This window comes from Periophthalmus magnuspinnatus, chromosome 19 (genome assembly GCF_009829125.3).
Source record: "Periophthalmus magnuspinnatus isolate fPerMag1 chromosome 19, fPerMag1.2.pri, whole genome shotgun sequence".
NCBI lineage: Eukaryota > Metazoa > Chordata > Actinopteri > Gobiiformes > Gobiidae > Periophthalmus > Periophthalmus magnuspinnatus.
Window position 1 is genome coordinate 312,579 of NC_047144.1, and position 20,926 is coordinate 333,504.

The following is a 20,926-nucleotide window of genomic DNA, read 5'->3' on the forward strand; positions in this document are numbered from 1 at the left end:
TTAGCCATAGCATTTATGTCAAGACTGTGTGCTACTGCCTGACAAAAATACATCCAATTTATGTGTGAGGGTCAAAAGTATCGAAAATCAGATGCTAATCGATTCATAAACTAGTATCGAAACTAGACACTAAAAAAGTCCCATTGACAGGACAAAAACGAGCCTCGTGTGCGTTTATTTCAGGGACAATGAGAACATACTGTAGTCTCATTTTCGCTTCAGGGTGTTTCTAGCGGTGTTTCTGCTAGCATACCCAACTCTGATCATTACTAATCCCGTTTCACACGTTTCCCTTCGACCTTACCATGTTTTCGTCCATCATCTCGTCAATAATGTGTTAGCGCTGTCATCTTTAGCATTTAGCAGAGGGTTAACTTGTTTTAGCTCCCGGTTAGCAAATCGTTAACCGTTTCTATGGAGACGGCGGATCCGTTCGTGATGCTAAGACCTAGCGCTGCTGCGGCTAACCTCCTAATCCTTTTCAGAGCTGGGCGTTAGCATCAAAGCATCAAACCATGACTAACAACAAAAAGAGCGGCCAAAAGCTACGCTAAGCTGCAGGCTAATTAGCGTTTATGTAGCTGGTTTTGAAACTGTGATGCTAAATTATAATAATAAATATATTTCTCATTGTTTATGTCGTAACAGTTGGATGTGTTGGTCGTTTTTGTAGTTTGTGTTTTAGTGATAATTATTTTTCTTTTTATGAATCGTAGCAATTTCGAAACTAAAAATGTTAAAACGCATACACACAGACCACATACACACAGACCACATACACACAGACCACACACACACAGACCACATACACACAGACCACACACACACAGTCCACATACACACAGGCCACACACACACAGACCACATACACACAGACCACATACACACAGTCCACATACACACAGTCCACATACACACAGTCCACACACACAGTCCACATACACACAGTCCACATACACACAGACCACATACACACAGACCACACACACACAGTCCACACACACACAGTCCACATACACACAGTCCACATACACACAGTCCACACACACAGTCCACATACACACAGTCCACATACACACAGACCACATACACACAGACCACACACACACAGTCCACACACACACAGTCCACATACACACAGTCCACATACACACAGTCCACACACACACAGTCCACACACACACAGTCCACATACACACAGACCACATACACACAGACCACATACACACAGACCACATACACACAGTCCACACACACAGACCACATACACACAGACCACATACACACAGTCCACATACACACAGTCCACACACACAGTCCACATACACACAGTCCACATACACACAGACCACATACACACAGACCACACACACACAGTCCACACACACACAGTCCACATACACACAGTCCACATACACACAGTCCACACACACACAGTCCACATACACACAGTCCACATACACACAGACCACATACACACAGTCCACATACACACAGTCCACATACACACAGTCCACACACACAGTCCACATACACACAGTCCACATACACACAGACCACATACACACAGTCCACATACACACAGTCCACATACACACAGTCCACACACACAGTCCACATACACACAGTCCACATACACACAGACCACATACACACAGACCACATACACACAGTCCACACACACAGACCACATACACACAGACCACATACACACAGTCCACATACACACAGTCCACACACACAGTCCACATACACACAGTCCACATACACACAGACCACATACACACAGACCACACACACACAGTCCACACACACACAGTCCACATACACACAGTCCACATACACACAGTCCACACACACACAGTCCACATACACACAGTCCACATACACACAGACCACATACACACAGTCCACATACACACAGTCCACATACACACAGTCCACACACACAGTCCACATACACACAGTCCACATACACACAGACCACATACACACAGTCCACATACACACAGTCCACATACACACAGTCCACACACACAGTCCACATACACACAGTCCACATACACACAGACCACATACACACAGACCACATACACACAGTCCACACACACAGTCCACATACACACAGTCCACATACACACAGACCACATACACACAGACCACACACACACAGTCCACACACACACAGTCCACATACACACAGTCCACATACACACAGACCACATACACACAGACCACACACACACAGTCCACACACACACAGTCCACATACACACAGTCCACATACACACAGTCCACACACACACAGTCCACACACACACAGTCCACATACACACAGACCACATACACACAGACCACATACACACAGACCACATACACACAGTCCACACACACAGACCACATACACACAGACCACATACACACAGTCCACATACACACAGTCCACACACACAGTCCACATACACACAGTCCACATACACACAGACCACATACACACAGACCACACACACACAGTCCACACACACACAGTCCACATACACACAGTCCACATACACACAGTCCACACACACACAGTCCACATACACACAGTCCACATACACACAGACCACATACACACAGTCCACATACACACAGTCCACATACACACAGTCCACACACACAGTCCACATACACACAGTCCACATACACACAGACCACATACACACAGTCCACATACACACAGTCCACATACACACAGTCCACACACACAGTCCACATACACACAGTCCACATACACACAGACCACATACACACAGACCACACACACACAGTCCACACACACACAGTCCACATACACACAGTCCACATACACACAGTCCACACACACACAGTCCACACACACACAGTCCACATACACACAGACCACATACACACAGTCCACATACACACAGTCCACATACACACAGTCCACACACACAGTCCACATACACACAGTCCACATACACACAGACCACATACACACAGTCCACATACACACAGTCCACATACACACAGTCCACACACACAGTCCACATACACACAGTCCACATACACACAGACCACATACACACAGACCACACACACACAGTCCACACACACACAGTCCACATACACACAGTCCACATACACACAGTCCACACACACACAGTCCACACACACACAGTCCACATACACACAGACCACATACACACAGACCACATACACACAGACCACATACACACAGTCCACACACACAGACCACATACACACAGACCACATACACACAGTCCACATACACACAGACCACACACACACAGACCACATACACACAGTCCACACACACACAGACCACATACACACAGACCACATACACACAGTCCACATACACACAGACCACATACACACAGACCACACACACACAGACCACATACACAGTCCACACGCACACAGACCACATGCACACAGACCACATACACACAGTCCACATACACACAGACCACATACACACAGACCACACACACACAGTCCACATACACACAGTCCACACACACACAGTCCACACACACACAGTACACACAGACCACATACACACAGACCACACACACACAGTCCACACACACACAGTCCACACACACACAGTCCACGTACACACAGTCCACGTACACACAGACCACCTACACACAGACCACACACACACAGTCCACACACACACAGTCCACACACACACAGTCCACATACACACAGTCCACATACACACAGTCCACATACACACAGTCCACATACACACTGTCCACACACACACAGACCACATACACACAGTCCACATACACACTGTCCACACACACACAGTCCACGTACACACAGACCACATACACACAGTCCACGTACACACAGACCACCTACACACAGACCACACACACACAGTCCACACACACACTGTCCACACACACACAGTCCACATACACACAGACCACATACACACAGACCACATACACACAGACCACATACACACAGACCACATACACACAGACCACATACACACAGTCCACATACACACAGACCACACACACACAGTCCACACACACACAGACCACATACACACAGACCACATACACACAGTCCACGTACACACAGACCACCTACACACAGACCACACACACACAGTCCACACACACACAGTCCACACACACACTGTCCACACACACACAGACCACATACACACAGACCACATACACACAGTCCACATACACACAGACCACATACACACAGACCACATACACACAGTCCACATACACACAGTCCACACACACACTGTCCACACACACACAGACCACATACACACAGTCCACATACACACAGACCACATACACACAGACCACATACACACAGTCCACATACACACAGTCCACACACACACAGTCCACACACACACAGACCACATACACACAGACCACATACACACAGACCACATACACACAGACCACATACACACAGACCACATACACACAGACCACATACACACAGACCACATACACACAGTCCACTCGTCTTCATCAGTGAAATCCACCTCCAGCAGAGAGCAGGGTCTTTCTCTCTCTATCTGTGTCCGTCCTTCATTCTGTCCTCCCTCTCCCTCCCTCTATCCACCTCTCTCTCCCTCCCTCCCTCTCTTTCTCCTGCCTCCCATTTCCTCTCTCTCTCTCTCCCTCCATTCCTCCCTCCATTCCTACAGCCATTGTTCTTTCTTCCTCTCTTACCTCTTTCTTTCTTTCTCTCTCTCCCTTCACACTCTATTTGCCCTTTTTTTCTTTTTTCTCCCTCTTTCTCTCCCTCCCTTTCTCTCTCTCTCCTGCCTCCTCTTTCCCCTCCACTACTAGCGACTCCACTTCCTGTGATAGCGACTCCACTTCCTGTGATAGCGACTCCACTTCCTGTGATAGCGACTCTACTTCCTGTGATAGCGACTCCACTTCCCGTGATAGCGACTCCACTTCCCGTGATAGCGACTCCACTTCCTGTGATAGCGACTCTACTTCCTGTGATAGCGACTCTACTTCCTGTGATAGCGACTCTACTTCCTGTGACAGCGACTCTACTTCCTGTGATAGCGACTCTACTTCCTGTGATAGCGACTCTACTTCCTGTGATAGCGACTCTACTTCCTGTGATAGCGACTCTACTTCCTGTGATAGCGACTCTACTTCCTGTGATAGTGACTCTACTTCCTGTGATAGCGACTCTACTTCCTGTGATAGCGACTCTACTTCCTGTGATAGCGACTCTACTTCCTGTGATAGCGACTCTACTTCCTGTGATAGTGACTCTACTTCCTGTGATAGCGACTCTACTTCGGGCTCCAGATTCGCTCATGTCTTTTAGCTTGTGGTGTGCGGTCTCTTGTCTCTTCGCTGCCGTGTCCCGCCGTCTTTGGACTTGGGGAATCGTAACATTTAAAATCTAATTCTCTTTGTGTCCGTGGTCTGTTCTTTTTGTTTTGTTTGGCGAGCTTTAGTCTTTAAAATGTGACTCGAGTGAAGGTAATGGAGGTCGAGGTTGAGAAATGGAAGCGTTCGATGTTGGAGAGGAGACCAAACTCACTGCTGCTCAGACTGTCGGGACGGTGTGTTTTCTCTGCTCTTTTGAAGCACTTGGCTGTTTCTTGGGTTGAAATGCCACTGTGCCCACGACAAACAACATCCCACTGAGTCGCCTCTGTGGAAACACCGGCTCGCTGCTTTGGAAGGAAACGCTGCATCTGCTGCTTTTTAATTAAAGCTCCACAGTTTGGAAAAAGACCAGATGAGATTTGAGATTTTTGTCCAAATTTTTAATTCAGTTCACAGTGAAAATCTGAGAGACTGAAATCTGAACAGATAAAGTAATATAAGAGGGAGGGCATCTGACACACAGGGAGGGCATCTGACACACGGGGAGGGCATCTGACACACAGGGAGGGCATCTGACACACAGGGAGGGCATCTGACACACGGGGAGGGCATCTGACACACAGGGAGGGCATCTGACACACAGGGAGGGCATCTGACACACGGGGACGTTTCAGAACATGTTTGTACAGTTTTATTTCCTGGATACTGTTTATTAATAATTATCATTTCAGTTCTGTTGTGTTTGAGTTCATTTGTGGCAACAGGCTGCATTCACTTTTGTTCTTTAGTCCTGGTTTAGTCCTGGTTCAGTCATGGTTCAGTCCTGGTCTAGTCCTGGTTTAGTCCTGGTTTAGTCCTGGTTTAGTCCTGGTTTAGTCCTGGTTTAGTCCTGGTTTAGTCCTGGTTTAGACCTGGTTTAGTCCTGGTTTGGTCCTGGTTTAGACCTGGTTTAGTCCTGGTTTAGTCCTGGTTTAGACCTGGTTTAGTCCTGGTTCAGTCATGGTTCAGTCCTGGTCTAGTCCTGGTTTAGTCCTGGTTTAGTCCTGGTTTAGTCCTGGTTTAGTCCTGGTTTAGTCCTGGTTTAGACCTGGTTTAGTCCTGGTTTAGACCTGGTTTAGTCCTGGTTTGGTCCTGGTTTAGACCTGGTTTAGTCCTGGTTTAGTCCTGGTTTAGTCCTGGTTTAGACCTGGTTTAGTCCTGGTTTGGTCCTGGTTTAGTCCTGGTTTAGACCTGGTTTAGTCCTGGTTTAGACCTGGTTTAGTCCTGGTTTAGTCCTGGTTTAGTCCTGGTTTAGTCCTGGTTTAGACCTGGTTTAGTCCTGGTTTAGACCTGGTTTAGTCCTGGTTTAGTCCTGGTTTAGACCTGGTTTAGTCCTGGTTTAGACCTGGTTTAGTCCTGGTTTAGTCCTGGTTTAGACCTGGTTTAGTCCTGGTTTAGTCCTGGTTTAGTCCTGGTTTAGACCTGGTTTAGTCCTGGTTTAGACCTGGTTCAGTCCTGGTCTAGTCCTGGTTTAGTCCTGGTTTAGTCCTGGTTTAGTCCTGGTTTAGTCCTGGTTTAGTCCAGGTTTAGACCTGGTTTAGTCCTGGTTTAGACCTGGTTTAGTCCTGGTTTGGTCCTGGTTTAGACCTGGTTTAGTCCTGGTTTAGTCCTGGTTTAGTCCTGGTTTAGTCCTGGTTCAGTCCTGGTTCAGTCCTGGTTTAGTCCTGGTTTAGTCCTGGTTTAGTCCTGGTTTAGTCCTGGTTTAGACCTGGTTTAGTCCTGGTTCAGTCCTGGTTCAGTCATGGTTCAGTCCTGGTCTAGTCCTGGTTTAGTCCTGGTTTAGTCCTGGTTTAGTCCTGGTTTAGTCCTGGTCTAGTCCTGGTTTAGTCCTGGTTTAGACCTGGTTTAGTCCTGGTTTGGTCCTGGTTTAGACCTGGTTTAGTCCTGGTTTAGTCCTGGTTTAGACCTGGTTTAGTCCTGGTTCAGTCATGGTTCAGTCCTGGTCTAGTCCTGGTTTAGTCCTGGTTTAGTCCTGGTTTAGTCCTGGTTTAGTCCTGGTTTAGTCCTGGTTTAGACCTGGTTTAGTCCTGGTTTAGACCTGGTTTAGTCCTGGTTTGGTCCTGGTTTAGACCTGGTTTAGTCCTGGTTTAGTCCTGGTTTAGTCCTGGTTTAGACCTGGTTTAGTCCTGGTTTGGTCCTGGTTTAGTCCTGGTTTAGACCTGGTTTAGTCCTGGTTTAGACCTGGTTTAGTCCTGGTTTAGTCCTGGTTTAGTCCTGGTTTAGACCTGGTTTAGTCCTGGTTTAGACCTGGTTTAGTCCTGGTTTAGTCCTGGTTTAGACCTGGTTTAGTCCTGGTTTAGACCTGGTTTAGTCCTGGTTTAGTCCTGGTTTAGACCTGGTTTAGTCCTGGTTTAGTCCTGGTTTAGTCCTGGTTTAGACCTGGTTTAGTCCTGGTTTAGTCCTGGTTTGGTCCTGGTTTAGTCCTGGTTTAGACCTGGTTTAGTCCTGGTTTAGACCTGGTTTAGTCCTGGTTTAGTCCTGGTTTAGTCCTGGTTTAGTCCTGGTTTAGACCTGGTTTAGTCCTGGTTTAGACCTGGTTTAGTCCTGGTTTAGTCCTGGTTTAGTCCTGGTTTAGTCCTGGTTTAGTCCTGGTTTAGACCTGGTTTAGTCCTGGTTTAGTCCTGGTTTAGACCTGGTTTAGTCCTGGTTTAGTCCTGGTTTAGTCCTGGTTTAGACCTGGTTTAGTCCTGGTTTAGACCTGGTTCAGTCCTGGTCTAGTCCTGGTTTAGTCCTGGTTTAGTCCTGGTTTAGTCCTGGTTTAGTCCTGGTTTAGTCCTGGTTTAGACCTGGTTTAGTCCTGGTTTGGTCCTGGTTTAGACCTGGTTTAGTCCTGGTTTAGTCCTGGTTTAGACCTGGTTTAGTCCTGGTTCAGTCATGGTTCAGTCCTGGTCTAGTCCTGGTTTAGTCCTGGTTTAGTCCTGGTTTAGTCCTGGTTTAGTCCTGGTTTAGTCCTGGTTTAGACCTGGTTTAGTCCTGGTTTAGACCTGGTTTAGTCCTGGTTTGGTCCTGGTTTAGACCTGGTTTAGTCCTGGTTTAGTCCTGGTTTAGTCCTGGTTTAGACCTGGTTTAGTCCTGGTTTGGTCCTGGTTTAGTCCTGGTTTAGACCTGGTTTAGTCCTGGTTTAGACCTGGTTTAGTCCTGGTTTAGTCCTGGTTTAGTCCTGGTTTAGTCCTGGTTTAGACCTGGTTTAGTCCTGGTTTAGACCTGGTTTAGTCCTGGTTTAGTCCTGGTTTAGACCTGGTTTAGTCCTGGTTTAGACCTGGTTTAGTCCTGGTTTAGTCCTGGTTTAGACCTGGTTTAGTCCTGGTTTAGTCCTGGTTTAGTCCTGGTTTAGTCCTGGTTTAGTCCTGGTTTAGACCTGGTTTAGTCCTGGTTTAGACCTGGTTTAGTCCTGGTTTGGTCCTGGTTTAGACCTGGTTTAGTCCTGGTTTAGTCCTGGTTTAGTCCTGGTTTAGTCCTGGTTCAGTCCTGGTTCAGTCCTGGTTTAGTCCTGGTTTAGTCCTGGTTTAGTCCTGGTTTAGTCCTGGTTTAGACCTGGTTTAGTCCTGGTTCAGTCCTGGTTCAGTCATGGTTCAGTCCTGGTCTAGTCCTGGTTTAGTCCTGGTTTAGTCCTGGTTTAGTCCTGGTTTAGTCCTGGTCTAGTCCTGGTTTAGTCCTGGTTTAGACCTGGTTTAGTCCTGGTTTGGTCCTGGTTTAGACCTGGTTTAGTCCTGGTTTAGTCCTGGTTTAGACCTGGTTTAGTCCTGGTTCAGTCATGGTTCAGTCCTGGTCTAGTCCTGGTTTAGTCCTGGTTTAGTCCTGGTTTAGTCCTGGTTTAGTCCTGGTTTAGTCCTGGTTTAGACCTGGTTTAGTCCTGGTTTAGACCTGGTTTAGTCCTGGTTTGGTCCTGGTTTAGACCTGGTTTAGTCCTGGTTTAGTCCTGGTTTAGTCCTGGTTTAGACCTGGTTTAGTCCTGGTTTGGTCCTGGTTTAGTCCTGGTTTAGACCTGGTTTAGTCCTGGTTTAGACCTGGTTTAGTCCTGGTTTAGTCCTGGTTTAGTCCTGGTTTAGTCCTGGTTTAGTCCTGGTTTAGTCCTGGTTTAGACCTGGTTTAGTCCTGGTTTAGACCTGGTTTAGTCCTGGTTTAGTCCTGGTTTAGACCTGGTTTAGTCCTGGTTTAGTCCTGGTTTAGTCCTGGTTTAGACCTGGTTTAGTCCTGGTTTAGTCCTGGTTTGGTCCTGGTTTAGTCCTGGTTTAGACCTGGTTTAGTCCTGGTTTAGACCTGGTTTAGTCCTGGTTTAGTCCTGGTTTAGTCCTGGTTTAGTCCTGGTTTAGACCTGGTTTAGTCCTGGTTTAGACCTGGTTTAGTCCTGGTTTAGTCCTGGTTTAGACCTGGTTTAGTCCTGGTTTAGTCCTGGTTTAGACCTGGTTTAGTCCTGGTTTAGACCTGGTTTAGTCCTGGTTTAGTCCTGGTTTAGACCTGGTTTAGTCCTGGTTTAGTCCTGGTTTAGTCCTGGTTTAGACCTGGTTTAGTCCTGGTTTAGACCTGGTTCAGTCCTGGTCTAGTCCTGGTTTAGTCCTGGTTTAGTCCTGGTTTAGTCCTGGTTTAGTCCTGGTTTAGTCCTGGTTTAGACCTGGTTTAGTCCTGGTTTAGACCTGGTTTAGTCCTGGTTTGGTCCTGGTTTAGACCTGGTTTAGTCCTGGTTTAGTCCTGGTTTAGTCCTGGTTTAGTCCTGGTTCAGTCCTGGTTCAGTCCTGGTTTAGTCCTGGTTTAGTCCTGGTTTAGTCCTGGTTTAGTCCTGGTTTAGACCTGGTTTAGTCCTGGTTCAGTCCTGGTTCAGTCATGGTTCAGTCCTGGTCTAGTCCTGGTTTAGTCCTGGTTTAGTCCTGGTTTAGTCCTGGTTTAGTCCTGGTCTAGTCCTGGTTTAGTCCTGGTTTAGTCCTGGTTTAGTCCTGGTTTAGTCCTGGTTTAGACCTGGTTTAGACCTGGTTTAGTCCTGGTTTAGTCCTGGTTTAGACCTGGTTTAGTCCTGGTTTAGACCTGGTTTAGTCCTGGTTTAGTCCTGGTTTAGTCCTGGTTTAGTCCTGGTTTAGACCTGGTTTAGTCCTGGTTTAGTCCTGGTTTAGTCCTGGTTTAGTCCTGGTTTAGACCTGGTTTAGTCCTGGTTTAGACCTGGTTTAGTCCTGGTTTAGTCCTGGTTTAGACCTGGTTTAGTCCTGGTTTAGTCCTGGTTTAGACCTGGTTTAGTCCTGGTTTAGACCTGGTTTAGTCCTGGTTTAGTCCTGGTTTAGACCTGGTTTAGTCCTGGTTTAGTCCTGGTTTAGTCCTGGTTTAGACCTGGTTTAGTCCTGGTTTAGACCTGGTTCAGTCCTGGTCTAGTCCTGGTTTAGTCCTGGTTTAGTCCTGGTTTAGTCCTGGTTTAGTCCTGGTTTAGACCTGGTTTAGTCCTGGTTTAGACCTGGTTTAGTCCTGGTTTGGTCCTGGTTTAGACCTGGTTTAGTCCTGGTTTAGTCCTGGTTTAGTCCTGGTTTAGACCTGGTTTAGTCCTGGTTTGGTCCTGGTTTAGTCCTGGTTTAGACCTGGTTTAGTCCTGGTTTAGACCTGGTTTAGTCCTGGTTTAGTCCTGGTTTAGTCCTGGTTTAGTCCTGGTTTAGACCTGGTTTAGTCCTGGTTTAGACCTGGTTTAGTCCTGGTTTAGTCCTGGTTTAGACCTGGTTTAGTCCTGGTTTAGACCTGGTTTAGTCCTGGTTTAGACCTGGTTTAGTCCTGGTTTAGTCCTGGTTTAGACCTGGTTTAGTCCTGGTTTAGTCCTGGTTTAGTCCTGGTTTAGACCTGGTTTAGTCCTGGTTTAGTCCTGGTTTAGACCTGGTTTAGTCCTGGTTTAGTCCTGGTTTAGTCCTGGTTTAGACCTGGTTTAGTCCTGGTTTAGTCCTGGTTTAGACCTGGTTTAGTCCTGGTTTAGTCCTGGTTTAGTCCTGGTTTAGACCTGGTTTAGTCCTGGTTTAGTCCTGGTTTAGTCCTGGTTAAGACCTGGTTTAGTCCTGGTTCAGTCCTGGTTTAGTCCTGGTTTAGTCCTGGTTAAGACCTGGTTTAGTCCTGGTTCAGTCCTGGTTTAGTCCTGGTTTAGACCTGGTTTAGTCCTGGTTTAGTCCTGGTTTAGTCCTGGTCTAGTCCTGGTTTAGACCTGGTTTAGTCCTGGTTTAGACCTGGTTTAGTCCTGGTTTAGTCCTGGTTCAGTCCTGGTTTAGTCCTGGTTTAGACCTGGTTTAGTCCTGGTTTAGTCCTGGTTTAGTCCTGGTCTAGTCCTGGTTTAGTCCTGGTTTAGTCCTGGTTTAGACCTGGTTTAGTCCTGGTTTAGTCCTGGTTTAGACCTGGTTTAGTCCTGGTTTAGACCTGGTTTAGTCCTGGTTTAGTCCTGGTTTAGACCTGGTTTAGTCCTGGTTTAGTCCTGGTTTAGTCCTGGTTTAGACCTGGTTTAGTCCTGGTTTAGACCTGGTTCAGTCCTGGTCTAGTCCTGGTTTAGTCCTGGTTTAGTCCTGGTTTAGTCCTGGTTTAGTCCTGGTTTAGACCTGGTTTAGTCCTGGTTTAGACCTGGTTTAGTCCTGGTTTGGTCCTGGTTTAGACCTGGTTTAGTCCTGGTTTAGTCCTGGTTTAGTCCTGGTTTAGTCCTGGTTCAGTCCTGGTTCAGTCCTGGTTTAGTCCTGGTTTAGTCCTGGTTTAGTCCTGGTTTAGTCCTGGTTTAGACCTGGTTTAGTCCTGGTTCAGTCCTGGTTCAGTCATGGTTCAGTCCTGGTCTAGTCCTGGTTTAGTCCTGGTTTAGTCCTGGTTTAGTCCTGGTTTAGTCCTGGTCTAGTCCTGGTTTAGTCCTGGTTTAGTCCTGGTTTAGTCCTGGTTTAGTCCTGGTTTAGACCTGGTTTAGACCTGGTTTAGTCCTGGTTTAGTCCTGGTTTAGACCTGGTTTAGTCCTGGTTTAGACCTGGTTTAGTCCTGGTTTAGTCCTGGTTTAGTCCTGGTTTAGTCCTGGTTTAGACCTGGTTTAGTCCTGGTTTAGACCTGGTTCTGTCAGATCTTCTTCGTCTTTAACACAGTTTGAGACTCGACTGAAAACTCGCCTCTTCTCCCTGGTATTTAACTCCACACAGGACAGACTCGGGTTTTCCTCTTTTCTTCTTTTCTTCTTTGTTTCTTTGTTTTTTTTTGTTTGTTTTTCAGCTCAACTGGTTTTAAATGAGCTACAGAAATAAACTTGACTGTACCTGTCGTGCTCTCAGGTGTGTCAGATGCCCTGCAGAAGTACTTTGTGTACTTGTATATACTGGTGTGTACCTGTCGTGCTCTCAGGTGTGTCAGATGCCCTGCAGAAGTACTTTGTGTACTTGTATATACTGGTGTGTACCTGTCGTGCTCTCAGGTGTGTCAGATGCCCTGCAGAAGTACTTTGTGTACTTGTATATACTGGTGTGTACCTGTCGTGCTCTCAGGTGTGTCAGATGCCCTGCAGAAGTACTTTGTGTACTTGTATATACTGGTGTGTACCTGTCGTGCTCTCAGGTGTGCTGGTGTGTAAGACCGTCCCGTTCGTCCAGACGACCGCCATAGTGACGGGGATCCTCACCATGACCTGCATCGCCATCGAGCGCTACCAGGGCATCGTGTTCCCGCTGCAGATGAGGCGCCAGTACTCGTCCAAGCGCGCCTACAGGATGCTAGGTACACACTCTGGGTACTCAGACAACTGCAGTAATCAGATAAGGCTCTGGGTATTCAGACAACTGCAGTAATCAGATAAGGCTCTGGGTATTCAGATAATACTTCCACACAGGTGGAAAGTAACTAAATACAAATACTCATGTTACTGTAGAGTAGATTTTTGGAGTAATTGTACTTTTCATTGTAGTATTTTTCTTGTACTTTTAATCAAGTTCAGTTTGAGCTAAATAATTGTAATTAGTTCCATTTTTAAATCGTAAAGTCACTGTCCACAGTCACCTGACTGCATCGTCTGCTCTGATTGGCCAGAGCTCAGACAATATGCAAATTACAGTTCAAATATAGTTTTGCCAGCAGTACTTGTACTTGAACTCGAGTACATTATCGGCCAAGTCTCTGTACTTTTACTTGAATGTGACACTTTAAACTCGTGTCGTCTTGTGTAATCAGTGACACTTTTAGATCCGCACATTTACGGCGTCTTTCTGCTCTGAAGTGCGTCTAATCGTGGCGTGTTCTTTAGACCCTGCGTCTCGCTCACAGCTCGGGCTCGGCTCCAAACACCACTCCAGTTTGATTGACGTGTATTTAATGACTCGGCGACGCTAATTGTGCATCTGTTATAGCGCAGGACGTTAGCGTTAGCCTCAGTGCGTTCTAGAGTTAGACGGATTTATGTTTTGAAAAAGTTTTTTTAGAAGAAATCTCCACAAATGTTGAACTTTCTCATTACTCCGCACGCACACACACACACACACCCACACACACACACACATATTAATCTTACCGTTTAAAATCTTCTAACAAAAGGACAAACTAGACGAGCCAGTGTGAGCAGAGCTGACCCGCCCCTGTGCTCTGCCCCCTACAGGCCTGGTGTGGATCGTCTCAGTGATTGTGGGGTCGCCCATGCTCTTTGTGCAGCAGCTGGAGGTTTGTGGACACGACAGATTATGTTTCACTTATAAAAGCAAATTGTGCTAACTATCTGTACGCTAACTATCTGTACGCTAACTATCTGTACGCTAACTGCATGCTAACTATCTGTACGCTAACTATCTGTATGCTAACTATCTGTACGCTAACTATCTGTACGCTAACTATCTGTACGCTAACTATCTGTACGCTAACTATCTGTACGCTAACTGCATGCTAACTATCTGTACGCTAACTATCTGTATGCTAACTATCTGTACGCTAACTATCTGTACGCTAACTATCTGTACGCTAACTATCTGTACGCTAACTATCTGTACGCTAACTGCATGCTAACTATCTGTACGCTAACTATCTGCACGCTAACTATCTGCACGCTAACTGTATGCTAACTATCTGCACGCTAACTATCTGTACGCTAACTATATGTACGCTAACTATATGTACGCTAACTATATGTACGCTAACTATCTGTACGCTAACTATCTGTACGCTAACTATCTGTATGCTACCTATCTGTACGCTAACTATCTGCACGCTAACTATCTGCACGCTAACTCGCTAACTGTATGCTAACTATCTGTACGCTAACTGCATGCTACCTATCTGTACGCTAACTATCTGCACGCTAACTATCTGCACGCTAACTCGCTAACTGTATGCTAACTATCTGTACGCTAACTGCATGCTAACTATCTGCACGCTAACTCGCTAACTGTATGCTAACTATCTGTACGCTAACTGCATGCTAACTATCTGTACGCTACCTATCTGCACGCTGCCTATCTGCACGCTAACTGTATGCTAACTATCTGCACGCTGCCTATCTGCACGCTAACTGTATGCTAACTATCTGCACGCTAACTATCTGTACGCTAACTGCATGCTAACTATCTGTACGCTACCTATCTGTACGCTAACTGCATGCTAACTATCTGTACGCTACCTATCTGCACGCTGCCTATCTGCACGCTAACTGTATGCTAACTATCTGCACGCTAACTATCTGCACGCTAACTGTATGCTAACTATCTGCACGCTAACTATCTGCACGCTAACTGTATGCTAACTATCTGCACGCTAACTATCTGTACGCTAACTATATGTACGCTAACTATATGTACGCTAACTATATGTACGCTAACTATATGTACGCTAACTATCTGTACGCTAACTATCTGTACGCTAACTATCTGTATGCTACCTATCTGTACGCTAACTATCTGCACGCTAACTATCTGCACGCTAACTCGCTAACTGTATGCTAACTATCTGTACGCTAACTGCATGCTACCTATCTGTACGCTAACTATCTGCACGCTAACTATCTGCACGCTAACTCGCTAACTGTATGCTAACTATCTGTACGCTAACTGCATGCTAACTATCTGCACGCTAACTCGCTAACTGTATGCTAACTATCTGTACGCTAACTGCATGCTAACTATCTGTACGCTACCTATCTGCACGCTGCCTATCTGCACGCTAACTGTATGCTAACTATCTGCACGCTGCCTATCTGCACGCTAACTGTATGCTAACTATCTGCACGCTAACTATCTGTACGCTAACTGCATGCTAACTATCTGTACGCTAACTATCTGCACGCTAACTATCTGCACGCTAACTGTATGCTAACTATCTGCACGCTAACTATCTGTACGCTAACTATATGTACGCTAACTATATGTACGCTAACTATATGTACGCTAACTATCTGTACGCTAACTATCTGTACGCTAACTATCTGTATGCTACCTATCTGTACGCTAACTATCTGCACGCTAACTATCTGCACGCTAACTCGCTAACTGTATGCTAACTATCTGTACGCTAACTGCATGCTACCTATCTGTACGCTAACTATCTGCACGCTAACTATCTGCACGCTAACTCGCTAACTGTATGCTAACTATCTGTACGCTAACTGCATGCTAACTATCTGCACGCTAACTCGCTAACTGTATGCTAACTATCTGTACGCTAACTGCATGCTAACTATCTGTACGCTACCTATCTGCACGCTGCCTATCTGCACGCTAACTGTATGCTAACTATCTGCACGCTGCCTATCTGCACGCTAACTGTATGCTAACTATCTGCACGCTAACTATCTGTACGCTAACTGCATGCTAACTATCTGTACGCTACCTATCTGTACGCTAACTGCATGCTAACTATCTGTACGCTACCTATCTGCACGCTGCCTATCTGCACGCTAACTGTATGCTAACTATCTGCACGCTAACTATCTGCACGCTAACTGTATGCTAACTATCTGCACGCTAACTATCTGCACGCTAACTGTATGCTAACTATCTGCACGCTAACTATCTGTACGCTAACTATATGTACGCTAACTATATGTACGCTAACTATATGTACGCTAACTATATGTACGCTAACTATCTGTACGCTAACTATCTGTACGCTAACTATCTGTATGCTACCTATCTGTACGCTAACTATCTGCACGCTAACTATCTGCACGCTAACTCGCTAACTGTATGCTAACTATCTGTACGCTAACTGCATGCTACCTATCTGTACGCTAACTATCTGCACGCTAACTATCTGCACGCTAACTCGCTAACTGTATGCTAACTATCTGTACGCTAACTGCATGCTAACTATCTGCACGCTAACTCGCTAACTGTATGCTAACTATCTGTACGCTAACTGCATGCTAACTATCTGTACGCTACCTATCTGCACGCTGCCTATCTGCACGCTAACTGTATGCTAACTATCTGCACGCTGCCTATCTGCACGCTAACTGTATGCTAACTATCTGCACGCTAACTATCTGTACGCTAACTGCATGCTAACTATCTGTACGCTACCTATCTGTACGCTAACTGCATGCTAACTATCTGTACGCTACCTATCTGCACGCTGCCTATCTGCACGCTAACTGTATGCTAACTATCTGCACGCTAACTATCTGCACGCTAACTGTATGCTAACTATCTGCACGCTAACTATCTGCACGCTAACTGTATGCTAACTATCTGCACGCTAACTATCTGCACGCTAACTCGCTAACTGTATGCTACCTATCTGTATGCTATCTGTACACTAACTATCTGCACGCTAACTATCTGCACGGTAACTCGCTAACTGTATGCTAACTATCTGTACGCTAACTGCATGCTAACTATCTGTACGCTACCTATCTGCACGCTGCCTATCTGCACGCTAACTGTATGCTAACTATCTGCACGCTAACTATCTGCACGCTAACTGTATGCTAACCATCCTCTGGGCGTGTGTTGGTCAGGTGAAGTACGACTTCCTGTACGACCACTACCACGTGTGCTGTCAGGAGAGTTGGCGCTCGCTGACGCACCGACAGGTTTACACCACATTCATCATGGTGGCGCTGTTCCTGCTGCCGCTGCTCACGATGCTGTTTCTCTACACGCGCATCGGCGTCGAGCTCTGGATACACAAACGCGTCGGCGACTCGTCCGTCCTCAACACCATGAACCTCCGAGAGATCAACAAGATCTCAGGGTAAGGACGGCGTCGGAGAAAAGGACAAAAAGGACGGGGCGGGATCCACCATTTTATTTTAAAGCAACTAAAAACTAAAGGCACATATAGGAACATTTAAAACCAGGTCACATAAGGCTAAGAACGAGACGAGAAGAGCCACGAAGAGCCACGAAGAGCCGGGATGAGCCATGAAGAGCCGAGAAGAGCCACGAAGAGCCGTGAAGAGCCGTGAAGAGCCACGAAGAGCCGGGATGAGCCATGAAGAGCCACGAAGAGCCACGAAGAGCCGGGATGAGCCATGAAGAGCCACGAAGAGCCACGAAGAGCCGGGATGAGCCACGAAGAGCCACGAAGAGCCGGGATGAGCCATGAAGAGCCACGAAGAGCCACGAAGAGCCGGGATGAGCCACGAAGAGCCACGAAGAGCCACGAAGAGCCACGAAGAGCCGGGATGAGCCATGAAGAGCCACGAAGAGCCGAGAAGAGCCGTGAAGAGCCGAGAAGAGCTGGGACGAGCCAAGAAGAGCCATGATAAGCCGGGATGAGCCATGAAGAGCCGTGAAGAGCCAAGAAGAGCCATGAAGAGCTGGGACGAGCCAAGAAGAGCCATGATGAGCCGGGATGAGCCATGAAGAGCCACGAAGAGCCGAGAAGAGCCGAGAAGAGCTGTGAAGAGCCGAGAAGAGCCGTGAAGAGCCATGAAGAGCTGAGAAGAGCCATGAAGAGCCGGGATGAGCCATGAAGAGCTGTGAAGAGCCGAGAAGAGCCGTGAAGAGCCGTGAAGAGCCGTGAAGAGCCGAGAAGAGCTGGGACGAGCCAAGAAGAGCCGTGACAAGGACTGAGACGAGGCTTTTTGCTGCTTCACAAAAACAGAACACACCAAGAAAAAGCAAAACTGGAGACGTTTGTGACACAATCTGCAGTTACACACACCTGTTTTTAATGTTTACACATTTACACACATTTTATACATTTACACACATTTCATAAATACATTTACACACATTTTATACATTTACACACATTTAGTAAAACGGCCCTCGTTAACGCTCTGACCCACTTGGGCCACACAGAGGCTCATTTACATTTAAAGACTCTGTTTTTCTTCAGCCTTGAATTCTCTGAAACAAACTGAGACAACAACACGAGATTCTGACGCACAACAAGTGAACACGAAACACAAAGAGAATCACAGCGAATTATCACGAAACACAAAGAGAATCACAGCGAATTATCACGAAACACAAAGAGAATCACAGCGAATTATCACGAAACACAAAGAGAATCACAGCGAATTATCCCGGGGCTTATTCAAAAGTTACTCTGCCCATTTCATCGTAAAACTCCTGGATTAAACAAAAGTGACTCTTAAAACCATGTGATAATAGTGATAATAGTGATATTAAAACTGTGACCTCCTCAAAAACAGACCTGGAAGTGTAATGTGGGCCGGTATAATAGTGTAATGTGGGCCGGTATAATAGTGTAATGTGGGCCAGTATAATAGTGTAATGTGGGCCGGTATAATAGTGTAATGTGGGCCGGTATAATAGTGTAATGTGGGCCGGTATAATAGTGTAATGTGGGCCAGTATATTAGTGTAATGTGGGCCAGTATAATAGTGTAATGTGGGCCAGTATAATAGTGTAATGTGGGCCGGTATAATAGTGTAATGTGGGCCGGTATAATAGTGTAATGTGGGCCGGTATAATAGTGTAATGTGGGCCGGTATAATAGTGTAATGTGGGCCGGTATAATAGTGTAATGTGGGCCAGTATAATAGTGTAATGTGGGCCAGTATAATAGTGTAATGTGGGCCAGTATATTAGTGTAATGTGGGCCAGTATAATAGTGTAATGTGGGCCGGTATAATAGTGTAATGTGGGCCAGTATAATAGTGTAATGTGGGCCGGTATAATAGTGTAATGTGGGCCGGTATAATAGTGTAATGTGGGCCAGTATAATAGTGTAATGTGGGCCGGTATAATAGTGTAATGTGGGCCGGTATAATAGTGTAATGTGGGCCGGTATAATAGTGTAATGTGGGCCAGTATATTAGTGTAATGTGGGCCAGTATAATAGTGTAATGTGGGCCAGTATAATAGTGTAATGTGGGCCGGTATAATAGTGTAATGTGGGCCGGTATAATAGTGTAATGTGGGCCGGTATAATAGTGTAATGTGGGCCGGTATAATAGTGTAATGTGGGCCGGTATAATAGTGTAATGTGGGCCAGTATAATAGTGTAATGTGGGCCAGTATAATAGTGTAATGTGGGCCAGTATATTAGTGTAATGTGGGCCGGTATAATAGTGTAATGTGGGCCGGTATATTAGTGTAATGTGGGCCAGTATAATAGTGTAATGTGGGCCGGTATAATAGTGTAATGTGGGCCAGTATAATAGTGTAATGTGGGCCAGTATAATAGTGTAATGTGGGCCAGTATATTAGTGTAATGTGGGCCGGTATAATAGTGTAATGTGGGCCGGTATAATAGTGTAATGTGGGCCGGTATAATAGTGTAATGTGGGCCGGTATAATAGTGTAATGTGGGCCGGTATAATAGTGTAATGTGGGCCGGTATAATAGTGTAATGTGGGCCAGTATATTAGTGTAATGTGGGCCAGTATAATAGTGTAATGTGGGCCAGTATATTAGTGTAATGTGGGCCAGTATAATAGTGTAATGTGGGCCAGTATATTAGTGTAATGTGGGCCAGTATAATAGTGTAATGTGGGCCGGTATATTAGTGTAATGTGGGCCAGTATATTAGTGTAATGTGGGCCGGTATAATAGTGTAATGTGGGCCGGTATAATAGTGTAATGTGGGCCGGTATAATAGTGTAATGTGGGCCGGTATAATAGTGTAATGTGGGCCGGTATAATAGTGTAATGTGGGCCGGTATAATAGTGTAATGTGGGCCAGTATAATAGTGTAATGTGGGCCAGTATAATAGTGTAATGTGGGCCAGTATATTAGTGTAATGTGGGCCAGTATAATAGTGTAATGTGGGCCGGTATATTAGTGTAATGTGGGCCAGTATAATAGTGTAATGTGGGCCGGTATAATAGTGTAATGTGGGCCAGTATAATAGTGTAATGTGGGCCAGTATAATAGTGTAATGTGGGCCAGTATATTAGTGTAATGTGGGCCGGTATAATAGTGTAATGTGGGCCGGTATAATAGTGTAATGTGGGCCGGTATAATAGTGTAATGTGGGCCAGTATAATAGTGTAATGTGGGCCGGTATAATAGTGTAATGTGGGCCAGTATATTAGTGTAATGTGGGCCAGTATAATAGTGTAATGTGGGCCGGTATATTAGTGTAATGTGGGCCAGTATAATAGTGTAATGTGGGCCGGTATAATAGTGTAATGTGG

General features: G+C 46.0%; 2 protein-coding genes across 2 annotated transcripts in view; both read left to right on the forward strand.

Moving 5' to 3' along the window:
- The window catches only part of pald1a (phosphatase domain containing paladin 1a), a 290,101-nt gene that overhangs the window by 245,897 nt on the left and 23,278 nt on the right, over nt 1-20,926 (forward strand). The gene's annotated exons all lie outside the window — the stretch shown is intronic.
- qrfprb (pyroglutamylated RFamide peptide receptor b) overlaps nt 1-20,926 on the forward strand; it is a 29,328-nt gene that overhangs the window by 5,428 nt on the left and 2,974 nt on the right. The window contains exons 2-4 of the mRNA XM_033984979.1: nt 12,954-13,112; nt 13,984-14,045; nt 17,329-17,564. Coding sequence (XP_033840870.1) covers nt 12,954-13,112; nt 13,984-14,045; nt 17,329-17,564 — 457 coding nt within the window. The remainder of the gene's footprint in view (nt 1-12,953; nt 13,113-13,983; nt 14,046-17,328; nt 17,565-20,926) is intronic.